At 41.4% G+C, this 19955-nt stretch overlaps 1 protein-coding gene across 1 annotated transcript in view; it reads right to left on the bottom strand.

Annotated features, from left to right (window-relative positions):
- Nucleotides 1–8960: 8960 nt before the first annotated feature.
- The window catches only part of LOC139452271 (uncharacterized), a 46881-nt gene continuing 35886 nt past the window's right edge, over nt 8961–19955 (bottom strand). Inside the window, exons 14-23 of the mRNA XM_071233672.1 lie at nt 18909–19044; nt 17424–17551; nt 16588–16716; nt 15803–15976; nt 13863–13985; nt 12976–13164; nt 12574–12769; nt 11639–11918; nt 9766–9807; nt 8961–9046 (exon numbers count right to left, since the gene is read on the bottom strand). Of these exons, the coding sequence (XP_071089773.1) occupies nt 9038–9046; nt 9766–9807; nt 11639–11918; nt 12574–12769; nt 12976–13164; nt 13863–13985; nt 15803–15976; nt 16588–16716; nt 17424–17551; nt 18909–19044 (1406 nt within the window). The 3' untranslated portion in view covers nt 8961–9037. The remainder of the gene's footprint in view (nt 9047–9765; nt 9808–11638; nt 11919–12573; nt 12770–12975; nt 13165–13862; nt 13986–15802; nt 15977–16587; nt 16717–17423; nt 17552–18908; nt 19045–19955) is intronic.

The raw sequence follows: 19955 nt of genomic DNA, 5'->3' as shown, positions 1-19955 counted from the left end.
TTGTGGGTTCGAATCCCGGTTCGCGTTAAATCCAACTCACTCACTCACTGGTTATTCTTGCTGTCTGTATATGGAACTATCAGCAAACTCAGCAAACATAGTAGTGTAATAGCAAATGGAAAATGGTCCGACCCTGTACGTGATTCAATCTTGACTTTCTTAATATATACTCTTAACAAAAGCAGGGCCTCATGAAATATAAATGTTAATACTAAGTATTACAAGAAACAAGTGTTGATGACAAACATCCTGTGCAGGAACGTTTATGTCTGTAAAATACCATTACACATACTATAGTTTACACGAGCCGCACTCAGTAGCCCCGTATACGTGCGTAGGGTGTCATTCCTGATTTTTACACTTTCGAGGGAGGTCGATTAATAAATCACTCTGGACCAACATTTCTGTCAATCTTATTGATTTTGCTTACTATATGCTTGACTCGACATGCAGCTTATGTCTATGTTTGGTTGGCACGGGTGGCTTCAAATCCCGGTTCACCCCGGTTCAGCCCGATTATGTTTCTAGGTTTGTCAGCACCATACCTGTGCTCGTGGGTTTCACCGAAGTGGGACACGTCTGAGACCTGCATCACTTCGGGCTTTCCTCCCACATTAAGCTGACACGCCGTGATATAACTGGAATAATGTTATAAGCGGCGTTAAACTCAACTCACTCACTATCTCCATATTTGACGGCCATGTGTTGCGCCCTTACAAATCGTCATCTTTCACTTTGCACTTCTTTAATAGGCGTGGTCGTGGCAGGCGACGTTGAAATGAACGTCAAGCCAATGTCAACCTGAGTCCTCATGGCAGATTTGGCTGCGGGTCGTTTATGGTAGTTGGATGGCATAAGCATAACTGAGCGAACCCCACTCCATATGGTGCAAGGTAGGGGCACTCAACAGTACTATAGGGACAACATACTTAGATAACATCCTTAGTTTTCCCAGTTTGCAAGGCGTGTGAGTCGACGTTTTGTTTCAGGACGACAACGCTCGTGCTCACCGTGCACGAATCGTCAATGCTCACCTCCAGCAGCACAGCATCCATAGCATGCAATCGTCAGCAATGAGTCCAGATCTTCCCCCACTGAATACGTCTAGAACTTGATAGGAGAAGTGGGTGTCAACGTCATAGGTCGCTGACCACGTTGGTTGAACATGGACGGGCGCTGCAGGAGGAGTGGAACCGACTCCCTCAAATCGCTATTGGGAGACTCATACGCAGGATGCCTCGTCGACTAAATAAATGTTTGACAAATAGTGGCGGCATCAAGCACTGCTGATTCAAAAGCGTTAACGTTGAAGTTTCCCATCTTACACCTTTTGTCCTTCAAGATGGCTGGCGGCCATGACACCTACTGTCATACTTCACTACCGGTTGTAATGTATTCCCAATTCGTTCATTATCATCCTACAAATATTACTTGATACTATTATCTCTTACAACTTTTAAATTGTAAAGCTTTTTCCGATTAGACCCTACTTTTTTTAAAGACTAAATTTAAAAGCGCACATATTAATCTGTGTACCAAAACCATTTGATCCGATATAAGTAAAATCATCAGATCCATCAGACAATTTTCCATTAAAAATATTGATGTTGAATATCTTGCAGACCTATTTCAAACATTTACCATAAGTGTTCACAATAAGCATCCTTATTTTACTCGAATGCGTAGAAGAGTGTTACTGATATACGTCACTTTATCCGGAGGAACATGATCATGCGACTCCAGATCTTTCATACCATCTTGGTTTTCTTTTGTTTCTGTGCTTCATATAAAGTGGTGCAAATGTTATGTCACTGAAAATAACAGCACATCATTTGGTCATTCGTTTGATAAGTTTTTTTTAATTATAATAAATTCATTGACAAAACCAGTAACTGGTTACAGGCGATAGAGAGACACGCCCTAAAAGAGGGGTAGTGTAACAACTCAATTAACAATGTCAATATCTGGTGTGACCACCATCTTCGTTGATACATGCGAGGCAGCCAGTGGTGTATTGAAGACACCAGATGATTGAAAACAGCCTGGGTGATATTGTTCCAAATGTCCACCAAGTATGACTGATCATGGTAGTGTAGCAAAAACAGCTGGCATGCACTACATTAGATAGATGCATATACATTGCAGCATTACTTTAATTCATCCTGGAACAAAGAAAATAGCAGTTTCCCATCGTTTCTTCAAATTTACTCCCTGATAAATTGTATAAGCATTACATTTTCTGTTGAATATTCCACCATTCATAATCTGAAACAGGCGTCACGTTTGGCGGGCGTCATTTAATCTTACATGAGTATATATAAAACGTCAGTGCTAATTAATATCAAATTTGGTACATGTACGTAATTTATATATATGGCACCCTAGGAAGTATAAGATGTTATGTACGATTACTTATTGTTTTATTAGAAATGTAGCTTAGAAAGTATTTCCAGAAATTACTTATTACATGACCATGATAAAAAAGTGTATAGTTTCAACGGAAGAGTGACAAAAAAACCCACGAATCATCAGTTTCTTATTATCATTTTCAAATATTTATTTGTTGCTATAATTCTTGGTTGTATTCTGGACTGAAACCATCATCATTTGGTACTATGTGTATATTTAAATAGCATCAAACATATAGCATTCCAATATTTAGCAGTAAAATGTGTTCCTGGTTCATCAGCCCTTTTTTCTTCACATTTAGATATACTATATTTATTTTCAATGAATTTATCATAAAACGTTTTTCAGCCCTTTTCATATTCAGTCAACAAGATCAAACTAAATGTCTTCAGTGGTCCCGTTACCTTTCTTGGGGTATTATTTGATCAATGTACCATAAACTTTGTGATACATATCAAGTTGGTCGGTATAACTTAAATCTTTTAAAAAATGTTCCACACTAAGAGCACATCTGCCCAAAATATATTTTCATATTATTTGCAAACAATTAATTTCACTGATCCATATTCCTAAATTGGTAGGTTTAAATTGAGGTCCTTTAACATAAATGTCATATATTTTGACATTGTAGAAACAACGCTTCAGAAACTTGTCAACTTGTAGTGCAAATCTCATGGTCCATACAATGCTGCAGATTTGGATAGATCTTAACATCGTAAATGCAAATATCGTTTTCAAAACATCGAAAGCGGCGCGTGAATATTGTTCATTTGCATTTTGTTTCCTGTCTATCAATTTCCAAGTCTGGAACGAAAATACAGCGGAGGCGGAGCCTTTATATACAGAAGCTCCATATATGGTCTTGTTGGAGGAATTTACGCGCTTGATCGCACAACAAGCCCGCCCCTCCTTTCCCACTCTAACAGGCATATGTATGAGTGGGATTAAAGCACTGAATTTTTTATTTTCCTTTTTCTTTCAACAATTTCGTTTAATTTTTGCGTTTCGGTACTTGCATATATTTTGTTGTGAGACATTTTCTGTGTTTAAAATATTTGCTGATACGTGTATAAAATGATGACGCATCGATCGTACTTACTTCGTTCCTTTTTCGCTGTATCGTGATCCCAACTTGCCGATATGTCCGACCCTGACAGTGACACTAGTTTTCGAGTTATCATCGAGTGAATGTTTCTCGGAGGATGAGGATGTGATTTCGGAAGAAGCACGGGTGAACCCCTACCTGTGACTGACAATAGTGAGAACAATTATCCCAATCTTAGACGCATGGATAACAAGTGATTGCAAAACACAGATTGGTTCCTTTGTTTAGTATATTTTATTTTTTCTCCACGTCACAATACACGGTTGTAGACTTGAAATAGCACTGCAAAGATGAAGCGACATGTCCGTGTCACTTGCAAACGTGTTACAGTACCCTATACACATGGCTGAGTGTTTTAAGATACCTGGACTGACTGCTGACATACATTATACAATAATCTACTGCTGTTACATGTTGTGAGATGAGTGACTGTAGGTGAGAAAAATACCATTCTGGTTTGTTATCACTAATTAGCTACACAGATCAATAAATGTCCATCCCTATAACAGCACGGTTTGAGGGTGTGGTTGAGTGTGGAACCCGCATCCCTAAATTGAGAAGGATAATATCTTACGATGTTAAAATCATATAATTCACTTTAAATCAAGGTTATTTGACACGATCATACTTGCCATACCCGTGACATGTGGAATCCATACCAGTATTATATATAAAAAACACAGGTCTCCCAACAATATTTTTATTCTGGGTAGTATTCATTTTATCACAAACCTGTCATACAGTTTCATTATATGCCTACCTTATTATTAAACTTTGTTGATCTTCATTATTTATTGTACTCATAATAGTTTTAATGCGATTTGCAATTGTTGATGCAGCAAGAAGGGCCGAGCATGATCTCGAACGATGTGGTCCCGGCAGCATACGCCATTAAAGTTGCCATAAGTTGTGTTTTTATGTGTTTTTATGAGCACACAAAGTCATCGATCTAACACACTCAGAGTGGGTGTCACATGGTCGTAAAACTAGTTATAGTCACAATCTAGTGCCTGCACCGCTCCCCCCGCTTTAATTATCAGGTTGCGGACACTGTTCGGCAAAGCCCAAACCCTTCCAATACTCATCCCGTTCCACATCTTTTAACTACAGTAAACTACGGTTATAACGAACACGCTTATTACGAACTGACAGATATAACGAATATATTTTCAGTCCCGACCATTTGCTGTATATATGTTGTATATATATGCTTATAACGAACTACGGGTATAACGAACTAAAATTAGCCACCCCTTTGAGTTCGTTTTAACCGTAGTTTACAGTATTCCATCATTTTTCCAATCAGTACATACATGTGTGATGCAGGACATATCTTAACTGCTACCCCCGTCAACGCATATTTCAAATAGGTACAATAACAGCAATATTTTGAGACCACCCCCAATTCAGGTGACATTTGTGTCATGACCTCGGGACTGATGTTAGGTAATTACCTTAGGTGAAAGGCCGTTTCATACATGCATGATGACACACGAATATTTATAATCATTTTCACTGTGAAAGTACCCTTTTAGGCTCATCACAGTTTAAGTCTACATTGGGTAGATTTGCGTTATTTTGATATACAGTATACTGTTTTCATAGCTCTATGGCACATATTTATTAAATAAAACCAGAAAAGCTTTATTAGCAATCCCGACTTTACTTTAAAACCGACTTTAAGGCGTTAGGTCACGGGGACACCATGTCGCAGTTAAACATGGACAATCAACTTAGACACGTAATACTGACCCCGAGACGAACAGTCTTTGTTTTATCTTTATGCCATGTCAGTCAGGGTCAACAAGTACCATCTTTTAACGTCTTTTGTTATGACGCAGCCAGTGGATCGACCCATCGACCTTCCATTCTCCGGCTAGACGCTCCGCCCAGTAGACCACGATGACAGTCCAAATAGAGCACGCCAGGACACTGACATATACCTACAAGCAGACTATTGTTTCTTTGTCTGTTTGTTGTTTAACGCCGCACTCAGCAATATTCCTGAGTCTGTAAATAATTGAGTCTGGACCAGACAATCCAGTGACCGATAACATGAGGATCGACCCATGCAGTTGGGATACGATGACATGTATCAACCAAGTCAGCGAGTCTGACCACCCGATCCTCCTGATAGTCGCCTCTTACGACAAGCATAGTCGCCTTTTGCGGCAAGCATGGGTTGCTGAAGACCTATTCAATACTTGTACATGTACTTGGGTAAAAAAAACCACATACAAATACAAGCAGAGTAAGTGAACTGAGAATGACCATAGATATAACTCAGGCAAGCCACAGCATAAGAACAAAGCTGTCGGGATATCTGAGGTCATTAAAGTTCAGTTCAAAGACAAGGGCAATATTGAATATATAAGTCAGTTGGACTAAGAACACACCCAGACAAGGACTATGCTGTCTGGATAAGTGGGGTTAGGTAGAGGCAATCATATTGTCCAACTTATACAAAGGCACCTTCTTTAAGGCGATACCGCTCTATCTGTGTACATACTTGGAAAACGTAATATATATGTATTTTCAATTAACTCAAACCGATTTTAAGCCTATATGTCTTCATTGTCACGACATCTAAATTATCCAAGGTATGGTCTTGAATAAGCATTTCGCTTGATTCGAATCACGGATAACTCGATAGGGGCAAAAGAAATGGTACCGATTTTCTTATTTCATAAACTGAAAGAAATGTTATTTCTAACCACATGACCTCTACTATGGTTGAAATGTTAATGTGTGCCGAAAAAGGCAAATGTACTGATAAGATGCCTGATATAATCATCAGCGGTTATTTATTATTGATTTATTTTTTAATTTTTAAGAAAAGTTTTAAATCCAATAATAATAGATATGTCAACCAATCTTTGGTTAACATTTGGAAGAACATTCTCAGAATGTTTTCAACATTCTGGTGACGTCAATGCGCCGCCGCTGGCTCGTCTGTATCAACGCAAATGGTGGTCACACCCGTTACTGACATTACTAATTGAGTTTTTAAAGTACCCCATTTCTAGGGCGTGTCGCTCCGTTCCTTGCTACCACGTGTGGGTTTTGGCGATGGATTTGTTATGATAAAACATTGATCAAACAATTGACCAAATATTATGTTGACATTTTGAATAAAATAGTAACATTTACACAATTTTGTATAAATCATAGTCAGCCCCCCCCCCCCCCCCCATCCCCCCAAGTATACGTTTCCAGCTTTACATTTTTGAATTGGTTCTCAAAAAGCCAATGTCAGCATCAAACTGGCAGAAATATAAAAAAGGTGATACATGGCGGAGTATGTAAATGTTTAACAATGATTGTAACTGTGTTACATTGTTTCTGTTGAGATTCGATAGACGCTCATTGTATTGTGTTTGGATAGTGATTAGTTGTCAGGAATTTGCAATATGTAGAAGCTGGTGTGGTGTGTAAAGGATGTTACCGAAGTTTATATTATTGTCTATGTCGTGAGGGCACCGTGAGGAACTTTCCATAAGCTAGTTAGACTATATAAGGACACAAAAGCATGTTTGCGTATCTTTCACGCATTTTGATCAGCCTTCGTGTGAGGATCGCTCATCATTCCCTGCCTATCCCATCCCGGTGGCTTGACCACTGTCGCCGCTGGGGGAATATATATAATTCATAGCTGACTTTTTTTATCACCACTGTATATTTGTTTTCTTTTACGTACATATTTCAGGGTTAACATATTGTTTCAATTTGGGAATCGACAAAGGCATAAACAAGAGTTCCACTCAGTGCACAAAAGATTATATATGAACTCATAAGGCCTCATTGCTATGATATTTTGTTATCATAGCGGACAGAAGAACCAGTTGGTATTTTCTTTAGATTATGGGAAGGGATTTTATTGGTGTGTCACCAAACCCAACAATGCCAATATCGGACTCACAGGGCAAAATAGATGACTCGTTTCCCTTATATGTCGTAATAGAACGGGCGGTTAAAGTACTTTACCTTGTTGACTTGGTTGTATCGTGTAATTCGTGTAATCGGATACTGTTTTAATTGGTTCTCGCTATACACGCATCATCGTATATGTCAGTCTCACAAAGAACGTGCTCTTGCTTTCCGTTCCAAATTGGGGCCCGTTCTACTTTCGGCCCCTTGAATATATAGATCGTGTTGCGTGGCACGTTTGAAGGTTGTTTGAAAGACTGTCATCTCGGTGGGACAGCTTAAATGTGCTCAGTGATAGCGATGTATGGTTGTGCTCATTTGGTGTAGTTATGCTGTAAGAAATAACGTCTTGTAATGTAAGTTTATACAAATATGGTTTCATGTATACTGATGTTGATGGACTAATAATGAATTGTCACCACTACTATATCAGATCAAGCCCATGTACGATTGGAAAAAAAGCTGAACACATACTTCATTCATTGGATTATATAATCTGAAAGTTACATTCTCCGGGCTTACTTTCTCTAAACGATGTTTTGTGTCGTTGATTTGGTCTCCTTGAATTCCAATATTAATTTGAGTGAGGCATATCAAGGTAGGTTGACCGTTTTATGCTTTTTTTGCAGCTGTTCAGATGCAACCTGTCTGTATAAGACATGTAATCTTATCCGGATAATGAACGGTTGGCTGTGTCGAGTGAGTGAGTGAGTATGGTTTTACGCCGCTTTTAGCAATATTCCAGCAATATCACGGCGGGGGACACCAGAAATGGGCTTCACATATTGTACCCATGTCGGGAATCGAACCCGGGTCTTCAGCATGACGAGCGAATGCTTTAACCACTAGGCTACCCGGCCGCCCCTGGCTGTGTCGACGTTTCAGTTTAGTTACAAGTTGTCCAGCCCGGTTATATGTTCAGAGTTATATGTTTTATCCAACATTTATGTGGGATAATTCAATATTACAACCCATTGGTATTCTGAGGGCTACAGGTTCTCCGGTTTTAATGCTAGAGCGCGGCCTGCCATTTTGTCTTTCGCTAACTCAGATGTATTATTAGAGGGTACTGGAGGGGTTCCTTGTGCGCCTGTCCATTGGGGTGGTTTGCAGTCAGATCTGGTGTTGGGTTCAGTGGAAGTTAGTTCCAGATGTTGATTTGCTTGTAATGGTTTTACGGGGTCCAAGGTGATCCATGTGTGAGCATTGAGCCAAGCAATTCCGAGAGCACTGGATCACTTCAAGAAGACATTCAAGGTATATTTCCTTCGTGTGCTTCATGTATTGTTCAATATTTTTCAAAAATGTATTTGTTTTCATGTCATTGTTTATTTTAACGTTGCGAACAAATTTGGATATATCATGATGCTAGACACCCCCCTACAGATTCTAGCTCATCTCTTCAGAGAAGTGTTGGACATTAGAAGGCAGTGAAGGGACGGGTGCGCCACAGCATGGGATGCCAAAGCTCACATGGATTTTAATCAAAAATGACAAAATGTGTGTTTATACCCAATGGTGTTTTATTTCCTTGTGATGATACATTAACTTGAGGGAGTAACTATCAGCCACCAGACAGCCATCGCACAGATTGGGTTATCCAATCTACAAGAAAAGAGAAAAACCAAACATAATAGTGAAATAATATTGCAATTTGAACACCAAGTAACCTTGTCCAGGGGTTATCATTAGTCATTTAAAGATGTGCAGGTGACTATTGCTTTTATTTATTTGTTAAATTGAAATAACATTAATTGAAATGTACACTGATTTTGATTGTACAAGAAGACTAATAGGGCTTCTTTTTTATTTGTATGGGGATTTGAGAACAATTCCCAGCTGTAACCAACAAAGTATGTATTTACTGAGAACAATCAAACAATCTATTCATTTTCACTATTAACACAATAAATTGGGTATTTTATAAATAGAAGTTATCTTACACCTCAGCACCACTAACCCCGTCCCTTCCACCGCCTATGGATGCTCCTTTAGGTAGTTGGCTTAGATTATGTCACTTAATTTTAATACAAATGTTTTCAACATGGTCGTCCGACAGAGTGAGTGAGTGAGTGTGGTTTTACGCCGCTTTTAGCAATATTCCAGCAATATCACGGCGGGGGACACCAGAAATGGGCTTCACACATTGTACCCATGTCGGGAATCGAACCCGGGTCTTCGGCGTGACGAGCGAACGCTTTAACCACTAGGCTACCCGACCGGCCCTTCGTCCGTCAGAAGTGGTTTCCAGATTAGAGGGTCTGGAAGAACATGGGTTCTCGGTATACGTCTGGCCTCTGAAGCTATATTTCAACAAAAATTACCTGATATTTGTAATTTATTATCCTGTAGCCTGACGAAGTTATCTGAAACAGAAACAAAACAAGAAGTACTTTCGAAGGAAAGAGAAATAGTAACAGGTAAATGTAGCAGTCAGGATAAGAGAGAGTAAGTTACGTTTAACACTTTTTATAAGAACCACGACGTCACAGCTCAAAGTGTGAATAGAAATCGAGGGCGACTGTTGGTATATGAAGTTTACATACACATGCTAAAACAAAGGTATTAGTTTGATTGTAATGTCCCATTAACAGAGATAGAAGCAGACAGATGAGTGCACCCTTGCATGTCCCATTAACAGAGATAGAAGCAGACAGATGAGTGCACCCTTGCATGTCCCATTAACAGAGAAAGAACTAGACAGATGTGTGCACTGTTGCATGTCCTATTAACTGAGAAAGACGCAGACAGGTGTGTGCACCCTTACATGTCCCATTAATAGAAAAAGTAAAAGAAAGATGAGTGCATTTCTGGCATGTTCCATTAACAGAGAAAGAAAAAGACAGATGTGTGCACCCTGGCATGTCCCATTAATAGAGAAAGACGCAGACAGATGTGTACACCCTGGCATGTCCGCTTAACGGAGAAAGAAGCAGATAGGTGTGTGCACCCTGGCATGTCCAATTAACTGAGAAAGACGCAGACAGATGTGTGCACCCTGGCATGTCCCATTAATAGAGAAAGACGCAGACAGGTGTGTGCACCCTGGCATGTCCCATTAACAGAGAAAGAACTAGACAGATGTGTGCACCCTGGCATGTCCCATTAATAGAGAAAGACGCAGACAGATGTGTGCACCCTGACATGTCCCATTAATAGAGAAAGACGCAGACAGATGTGTGCACCCTGGCATGTCCCGTTAATAGAGAAAGAACTAGACAGATGTGTGCACCCTGACATGTCCCATTAATAGAGAAAGACGCAGACAGGTGTGTGCACCCTGGCATGTCCCAGTAACAGAGAAAGACGCAGACAGATGTGTGCACCCTGGCATGTCCCATTAACAGAGAAAGACGCAGACAGATGTGTGCACCCTGGCATGTCCCATTAACAGAGAAAGACGCAGATAGGTGTGTGCACCCTGGCATGTCCCGTTAATAGAGAAAGACGCAGACACATGTGTGCACCCTGGCATTTCCCATTAATAGAGAAAGAAGCAGACAGATGTGTACACCCTGGCATGTCCCATTAACAGAGAAAGAACTAGACAGATGTGTGCACCCTGGCATGTCCCATTAATAGAGAAAGACGCAGACAGGTGTGTGCACCCTGGCATGTCCCATTAACAGAGAAAGACGCAGACAGATGTGTGCACCCTGGCATGTCCCATTAACAGAGAAAGACGCAGACAGATGTGTGCACCCTGGCATGTCCCATTAACAGAGAAAGACGCAGATAGGTGTGTGCACCCTGGCATGTCCCGTTAATAGAGAAAGACGCAGACACATGTGTGCACCCTGGCATTTCCCATTAATAGAGAAAGAAGCAGACAGATGTGTACACCCTGGCATGTCCCATTAACAGAGAAAGAACTAGACAGATGTGTGCACCCTGGCATGTCCCATTAATAGAGAAAGACGCAGACAGGTGTGTGCACCCTGGCATGTCCCATTAACAGAGAAAGACGCAGACAGATGTGTGCACCCTGGCATGTCCCATTAATAGAGAAAGACGCAGACAGATGTGTGCACCCTGGCATGTCCCGTTAATAGAAAAAGTAAAAGAAAGATGAGTGCATTTCTGGCATGTTCCATTAACTGAGAAAGAGAAAAACAGATGTGTGCATCCCTGGCATGTCCCATTAACAGAGAAAGAAGCAGATAGATGAATGCACCCTGATATTTGGGCAGGACTTACCAGCCCAACATCGGCGTTTAGAGCTACATAGGCACATACAGGGAAGGAAAGGAATGTGACCGTATTGTTTGTGCTCAGCACGCTTTTGTCAAAGAGGAAGACAACGTTAGACATGGACGACTGGTCATTGCACATTGAGTAGGTCAGGGCTCCCCCGTTGATGTCAAGCGCCCCTATGTAGTCGTTCACCTCCACAAAGATCTCACTCAGGCCGCTCAGCTGCACCACGTTGACCCTGTCCGCGTCGCATTCTGTTTCTGTCACCCCTACTACGAAGGTTCTGAAAGGCAATGAACGATATCACACTTAAGTTCCTCTCGAATACATGAAACACACATGTTCTCCTTGTGACAAATGAGTATAAATTTATTATTAAAATCTAATTATATACGTCTGAATATTCTCCTAGTGAACTTCAGGACTTCAATGGTGTTTTGCGTTACGGGGTATAGACGAAAAATAAGGTGTGCTCACAATGTACAGCATCGAAACAATGCTGAGTACCCAGACTGTTTCTTTAAAAAATAACATAAAAAGACAATGAATGAAATCGATGTCATCGTTCAGTGCAATAATGCACCACAAGCCCCGCATATTCTTAAGGGACAGGTGCCATGAAGATCCGGGGTAGAATATGCAACCCATGCTTGTCGTAAGAGGCGACTAACGGGATCGAGGGGTCAGTCTTGCTGACTTGGTTGATGCATGTCATCGTGTCCCAATTGCGTGGATCGATGCTCATGATGTCAATAACTAGATTGTCTGGTCCAGACTCGAACGGGGGACATGGGTGGCCCATTCGTCTGAGGCGCCGCGATAACTGGAATACTGTTAAAAGCAACGTTAAATCCAACTCACTCACTCACTCACTTTGTGGAACGGGGTCCAGGTCTTTTACCACTAGGTACCCAAGTTAACAAAATATCTCCAATTACCCATCTGACGTATCTCGAAACACTGCCAACTTGACCGGACCAGCCTTGACACAGTAGAAGTACCAGGTTTTCAGAGCTCCGGCCCTTGTGATGTTAGTGTTAGGGTTGTTAGCAATGAACGCCCAGCCTGACATGAAGCTGAGCTGGTACTGTTTCACTTCAAGGTCACTCACCGGAAGTGTCTCCTTGTTTTCACCTGTCAAAAAGGTAAAGGACTGTAATGTGTTTCTACACAAAAAATGGAAGAATATTCCCGTAATATTTCACAAATGAAGTTGAATTACATTTTTTCATGAGTGAATGTTTACATAGCGAGTGTCGTAAAGGGGTAATTAATATCGCCATGTCTTGATTATCGACAACCAACCAATCAATCGAGCAGGAACTTTATCGTTCATTTACCTCCACAGACAAGCATTTCACCGAATAAGGTCCCATCCATCAAACATGCGAGTTCCGTATCGCCGGACTCTTTGAAGAATCCTGTGCTGCACTCATATTGAACAAATTGTCCTTGGCTAACGGTCGGATCTTTTGTGACCAACACAGCCCTTGAAGATGACTTGGGAGATTTCACAGTGCATGTAGCCTCTGAGATAGAGAACACAGATCAATAATATCGACACAAATTACATCAACGTTGGGACGTACTGTAACCATGGGTTGTTCTCTATACCCGTAACCGTAACATCCACAAAATCATCGTCTACATCAGAGTCTCCCCGTGAAGAACCGAGTTGGAATTGGTCTTCAGCAACCCATATTTGTCGTAACGGGATCGGGTGGTTAAGCTCGCTGACTTGGGTCATTTAATACCAATACCATTTAATGCTCATGGTGTCAATCACTGGATTGTTTGGGGCAGACTCTATTTTGTACAGACCGCCGCCATACGGCTGGTAAATTGATGGGTGCGGCGGGGTTAAACAACAAACAAACAAACAAAAACAAAACAATAACAAACAAGTAAAGGGAGCAGTTAACAGATAATTGTCAAAATCCTGCATCATTTACGTACCCACAACAAGCTGACACGTCGTGATATAACTGACATACTTTTCAGTACTACATAAAACAAGAACAATGGAATTTTAGCCTTTTACACTGTGGTAGTACTTTAACCATGTCTGACAATTTCATGACCAATATTTCAAAGTTTCCTGAACATTTCAGATTCACAATTTTAGTGGGCCCAAAAGGTCCTCATCATGCCGTGCCCTTTCGTCTTGACATATTACTTTAAAGAACAAATGACAAATATAAATATACAAATGATGTTCCTAACTCACTCGACCCTGCGCACTTCCCGCAGGTTGCAGCACAGTATTTGTTGCTGTAAGTTTGGGATTTGGAACACATTGTGCGGTTGTTCTTCAGCAGGTTTTGACAAGTGGTTTTCTGATCAGCACACTCTGGAAAACACACATGAGTACACATCATATACTGTATTGCCTGCATTGGAAAGGCCCACGTGGACAAAGCATGTTTTCTACAAAAAGTAAAAGGTAACGAATTTGCGAATCAAATCATAAGCAACTCATTCACTCCTTCACTGCCATACATGTATTTCCAGAATTGAAAAAAACCCACATAACTGAAATAGTCCAATTTTAATCAGAAAGTCATATGGCTCCAGCGTCCTAATAAGAAAAATATGTGTAATTCTGGTCTTTTGACCTTGACCCTCAAATTGAGGTCAATCACGTGCTAGAAATTCAATTTACAAACATGAAACCTAATTCATCCCTACCCAGAAGGTTGCTTCAGTATGCATCTACTTTAAGGAGATGTAACTTTGACCGTCAATCGAGGTCTGTCTAAACCTAACTACAGTAAACTACGGTTATAACGAACACGCTTATAACGAACTGACGGATATAACGAACTTACTTTTTTGGTCCCGACTATTTGCTGTAGTTATGCTGTATATATACTTATAACGAACTACGGTTATAACGAACTAAAATTAGTAGTCCCTTTGAGTTCGTTATAACCGTACTTTACTGTATTTCAGTGACTTACGCTGAGGTTTATATGGACTAAGTTTAATCTTTTTACTATAAACACTTCCTGAATTGCCCAGGGTACCGTTTTAAAAACAACCTTAGCGCTACGTCTATGTTAAGGTATGGGAGTTACGATCACCTTGGAGCTAAGATCGCTTTGTACAACGGCACCCTGTAACATGAAAATATCATTCCTTATTTTAGTTATAGCGCGTATGACCTTTCTTTGATTATGACCTTAAATATCAGTTTCATATATTTTAAGAATATCCGATAGAGATAAGCGGTATATTGATGAATAGGAAATCAGTTATTGCGTATGCTACTCGTTGAAGGTTGGTCAAAGTGACCTATCTACTACCTAGGGCATGACCTAAAAAATGACCTTGACCTATGAAATAATTGATTAATGGCTCACATAAAATCACAAAGCATATTTTGTGTGAGCTATATAATCGGCCGTCAGTAATCCATGCTACCTGTTATTTGTTGGGGCTGGTGGTAAATTCGGTCAGGTAACCACAGACGTTCCAATTCCAAACACCGTAGCGACATATACACGAACACATATGTGCTCTTACAGTTTTTACATCAAATTGTGCCCGGTCATAACACTCGTTTGAATAAAGAATGATATAGATGACTATTTAGCACAGTGCATGGCACTGACCTATTCAGTATAAACACCAAAAATATAACATATTGAATTATCACGCAATTTTAAGGGTTCATTAAGGTTGCCATGTCATGATCCATCATTTCCTTCCGTCGGTATAAGGTGAGGTGAGGTGAAGTGAAATTGGGTTTAACGTCGCGTCCAAGATTATTGCACTTATATAGCGACGTGCATGCACGTGTATGTGTGTGTGTGGCTGCTTGTACTAGTCCGAACTGATGCCGATTTATAGTGCTAGCTCACTGAGATACCATGCCGCAGTTTAACATGAATACACCACTCAGACACAGTATACTGACTCCGAGCCGACCAGTCCTTGTTTTAGACCCTTAATGCCGAGCGCCAGACAGGGTAACAACAAGTACCATCTTTTAACGTCTTTTTGTATGACGCGGCCCGGGATCGAACCCCGGACCTTCCGCTCTCCGGGCGGACGCTCTACCACTAGACCACGGAGGCGGTCCCCGTCGGTATAACAATAGGGACTGGGTGGGAGTCAATGATAGTCTTTGGAAGTCAGAATGATTCAATGGCATCGTAACCTTACCTCCACAAACTCCTTGAAGGTCGGACCACACACCAGTTGAGAGACACCATCTGGATGACATCATGGAGCTGTCGCCAAGGCACTGGTATATGACGACGTCGTTGGTGTTGTAGCTGACCCCGGGTGTCCCTGTCAGTCGAGCGCCATTGATTGGAGGGGGAGGACCACATTTAGCTGGAAATAAATCATTTAGTGTGATTTTAGTTAAAACAAATTTGGAGGAGCCTCAATTCACTGTGCAGTATTGCCTCCCTTTGCCATGTCGGGATCTGATAATTGTTGGTTCGAATTTCATTCTAATTCACTGATGTTGGAAGGAAGCTCGAAGTGATTCGGTTCTTAGACCTTACCACACTGACACAAACGAGAAAGTACTGCCAAAGACTGAGTCTGGCTGTTTTGTTGTGGGATGGCGCAGTTTTCATGTCATCGACAGTTTGTGATTGTGACTGTAAAAACGATTGGCGTCGCGATCATACACGCATAATGATTGTGTGCGTCGTGCATGCATGGTTTGTATGTCAGTACACACCGAAAACACGTGTCAGTACTTCCCTAATAAGCTACTTTCTTCCTGTCCAGTTCAGTTTGCAGAGTATGCATGCTATTTACGAACCGGATGTCTAGTTCGTTACGCGAATTTGAATGGACCATGCATGTAAGTCCAGCCACAATTTAACTCCGGAATTCCAGCCTAGTTCGGCAAGGGTGGCGACTAGACTTTTAATGTCAGTTAACTCCCTTGCATCAGGAAGATGCTACAGTCGGTTCATTTATCCACTTGCCTGTCTCAATCTTTGGCGCCAGAATACCACACGTCTTCCTGCAGCCGTGTTCAGCTTCTTCGTCGTCACAGAACTTGGGATGTCGTCTTAAGATATCGCCGCAGTTGTCGTAGACGTCATAGACGTCGCCTGTTGAGAGAAGCATCACTGGTACCAGCAATGTATGTGATATTTGGCACATGATAAAGTGCAGATAACATAACAATTGATGTGACACCATGTCAGTCCTAACAGATGGGGGACGGTCGGGTAGCCTAGTGGTTAAAGCGTTCGCTCGTCACGCCGAATACCCGGGTTCGATTCCCGACATGGGTACAATGTGTGAAGCCCATTTCTGGTGTCCCCCGCCGTGATATTGCTGGAATATTGCTAAAAGCGGCGTAAAACCATACTCACTCACTCACTCCTAACTGATGGAGACCGACTCTATGGTGTAGTGGATAGACCATATCCCGGAGAGCCGAGAGTCGGTTGTTCGATCCCGGCCGCGTCATACCAAAATACGTTAAAAGATGGTACATGTTATCCTGCCTAGCGTTCCTCATTATGGGGATTAAATAAGGAATGGTCGGTTTGGATCTTGTATAATGTGTCTGAGTGGGATATCTATGTTACACTGCACCATGGTATCTCAATTGGCTGGCACTATAAAAACAGCCTCAGTCCGGACACGTATACACATCGCTCCGTAAGTGCAATGACCTTGGACGCGACGTTAAACCCATTTTCACCTCACCTCATGCACCTCACCTTACCATACCGTTTGGAAATAAATTATTGTTGCTGTCACAGTTTCGAAATACTCCAGCTGACACCTGTCTCCATGTCTACCCTACCTTTCTGGCACGGCTCGCAGTATCTGATGGTACAGCTTGATGGCTTGACGTCGGTGTAGCACCAGGGTCTGTGGAGGACCCCACCGGGATTGCGGCAGCTGTTACCGGTATAGTCAGCCTTCAGGTCACTGAAACACAGGAACATGGTCTCAGAGACACAGACAGCTGGGAGATCACCACATATACTGAACAGTAATTGTTAGTTATCATGAATATTTTGGGGCATAATTTTTGAAATCGTGAAAATTTTGAACTGGAATGTTTTTGAAATCGTGTGTTCAGTCTTCGCTACAAAATAAATATCCCAAAAATATTCATGATTCCTAACATATTTTGTTTAGTATATGACCGATGTCTATGAATATGGTAGGTAAGTGAGTTGGGTGATACCGTCGCTGTGAACATTATCTTAGTCCTATAATGACTTAATGTGGGAGGAAAGCCGGGTGTGACCCACATTTTAGCTATAGCCGTTTACCACTTTTGTGAGAATCATGAGGGCAGCTAAGGTGCTCGGATGCGAAACTTCGACCTTAACACGCCTAAGGGACGCATACTTTATCAAATATGATATTAAAGTGATGCATGTCTTAGACCTACGTCAAAGTTTTATTAAACCCAACTCACAAATTTACTTTAAGTTACGCTTCAGGTTCAGTGGGACATGTGGTATCTATCTTGTGAGCCATAATTCTCCTTATATTCACATATAATTTAAACGTTACCTTAATGCCTCGGATAAAACCGTCACACACTTATACCCGGGATAGAACTGATTCCATCACTCTCAGAACAGAACAGAGAACACAGAACAGATTAGAACAGGGCTGAGCAGAAGGGAACAGAGAACAGAACAGAGAACATAGAACAGAAAAGAACAGATCAGAACAGGACTGAGCAGAACGGAACAGAGAACAGGGCTGAGCAGAACGGAACAGAGAACACAGAACAGATTAGAACAGGGCTGAGCAGAAAGGAACAGAGAACAGAACAAAGAACAAAGAACATAGAACAGAAGAGCACAGATCAGAACTGGGAACAGAACAGGACTGAGAAGAACGCAACAGAGAACACAGAACAGATTAGAACAGGGCTGAGCAGAACGGAACAGAGAACAGAAGAGAGAACAGAGAACAGAGAACAGAACAGAGAACACAGAACAGAGAACAGAACAGGGAACAGAACAGAACTGAACAGAACAGAGAACACAGAACAGAGTGCGGCGTTAAACAAACAAATCCTTTCGGAAGAGGTGACTATTTCTGATCGGGTGATCTGATTCGGTGAGCTACATTTATTCATATCCCGGCAGCGTGGTACGCTGATCCTAAAAAACTGGCCCTGACTCGACCTTCTTCAGGTCGTAATGGAGAAAGCACGGACAATGATGACGGTGGAATTAAACAACACTGGCCTAGTTGCACATGTACATGGACATCCTGATTCGGAATTGAAGGCTGATAATTGAATTATGATGTAACTCACGCAGTCATTGTGAACGGGCTATGGTTACAGGCCGTGGCTTCTGACCAATTAACACACTTGTAGTACTTCTCGGAGAACTGGAGATCAGCGTTGTAGGTCTCTCCCCTATCATCCCAGTTGTAGCAGCTGTCCTCGGCTGGAGAAGGAGAAGGATATATAGCGGACCCGTTGTACAAGTAGAAGGGTTAATAGCGGACCCGTTGTACAAGTAGAAGGATAAATAGCGGACCCGCTGTACAAGTAGAAGGATAAATAGCGGACCCGCTGTACAAGTAGAAGGATATAAATTGGACTCGTTGTACAAGTAGAAGGATATATAGCAGACTAGTTTACAAGTAGAAGGATATATAGCGGACTCGTTGTACAAGTAGAAGGATATTTTGTTGACTTGCTGTACAAGTAGAAGGATAAACAGTGGACTCGCTGTACACGTAGAAGGGTATAGCGGACAGGTTGTACAACTATGATGATATATAGCCGACTAGTTATACAATTAGAAGGATATATAGCGGATATAGTTGTACAAGTAGAAAGATGTATAGCGAACTAGTTAACAAGCAGAAGGGTATGGCGGACACGTTGTACAAGTAGAAGGATATATAGAGGACCGGTTGTAATTTACAAGTAGGAGGATACATAGCAAAATCGCTGTACAAGTAGGAGGATGAATTGTGGACACATTGTACAAGTAGAAGGATGAATTGCGGACTATTTGTACAAGAAGGGTATACAGCGGACTCGTTGTACAAGCAGAAGGATGTATAGCGGACTCGTTGTCAGGAAGAAGGATATATAGAGGACCCGTTGTACAAGTAGAAGGATATATAGCGGACTCGTCGTACAAGAAGAAGGATATATAGCGGACTCGTCGTACAAGAAGAAGGATATATAGAGGACCTGTTGTACAAGTAGAAGGATATTTAGCCAACATGTTGTACAAGTAGAAGGATGTATAGCGGTATCGCTAAACAAGGAGAAGGGTGCAGGGGACACGTATAAGTAAAAGGATATATTTCAATGTCGTCGTACAAGTGAAGGATATATAGC

The sequence above is a fragment of the Haliotis cracherodii genome, unplaced genomic scaffold (genome assembly GCF_022045235.1).
Source record: "Haliotis cracherodii isolate W230 unplaced genomic scaffold, xgHalCrac1.p SCAF_9, whole genome shotgun sequence".
Taxonomy (NCBI): Eukaryota; Metazoa; Mollusca; class Gastropoda; order Lepetellida; family Haliotidae; genus Haliotis; species Haliotis cracherodii.
The sequence above is the reverse complement of the archived record's forward strand: the minus strand, read 5'-3'. Positions and strand labels throughout refer to the sequence as shown.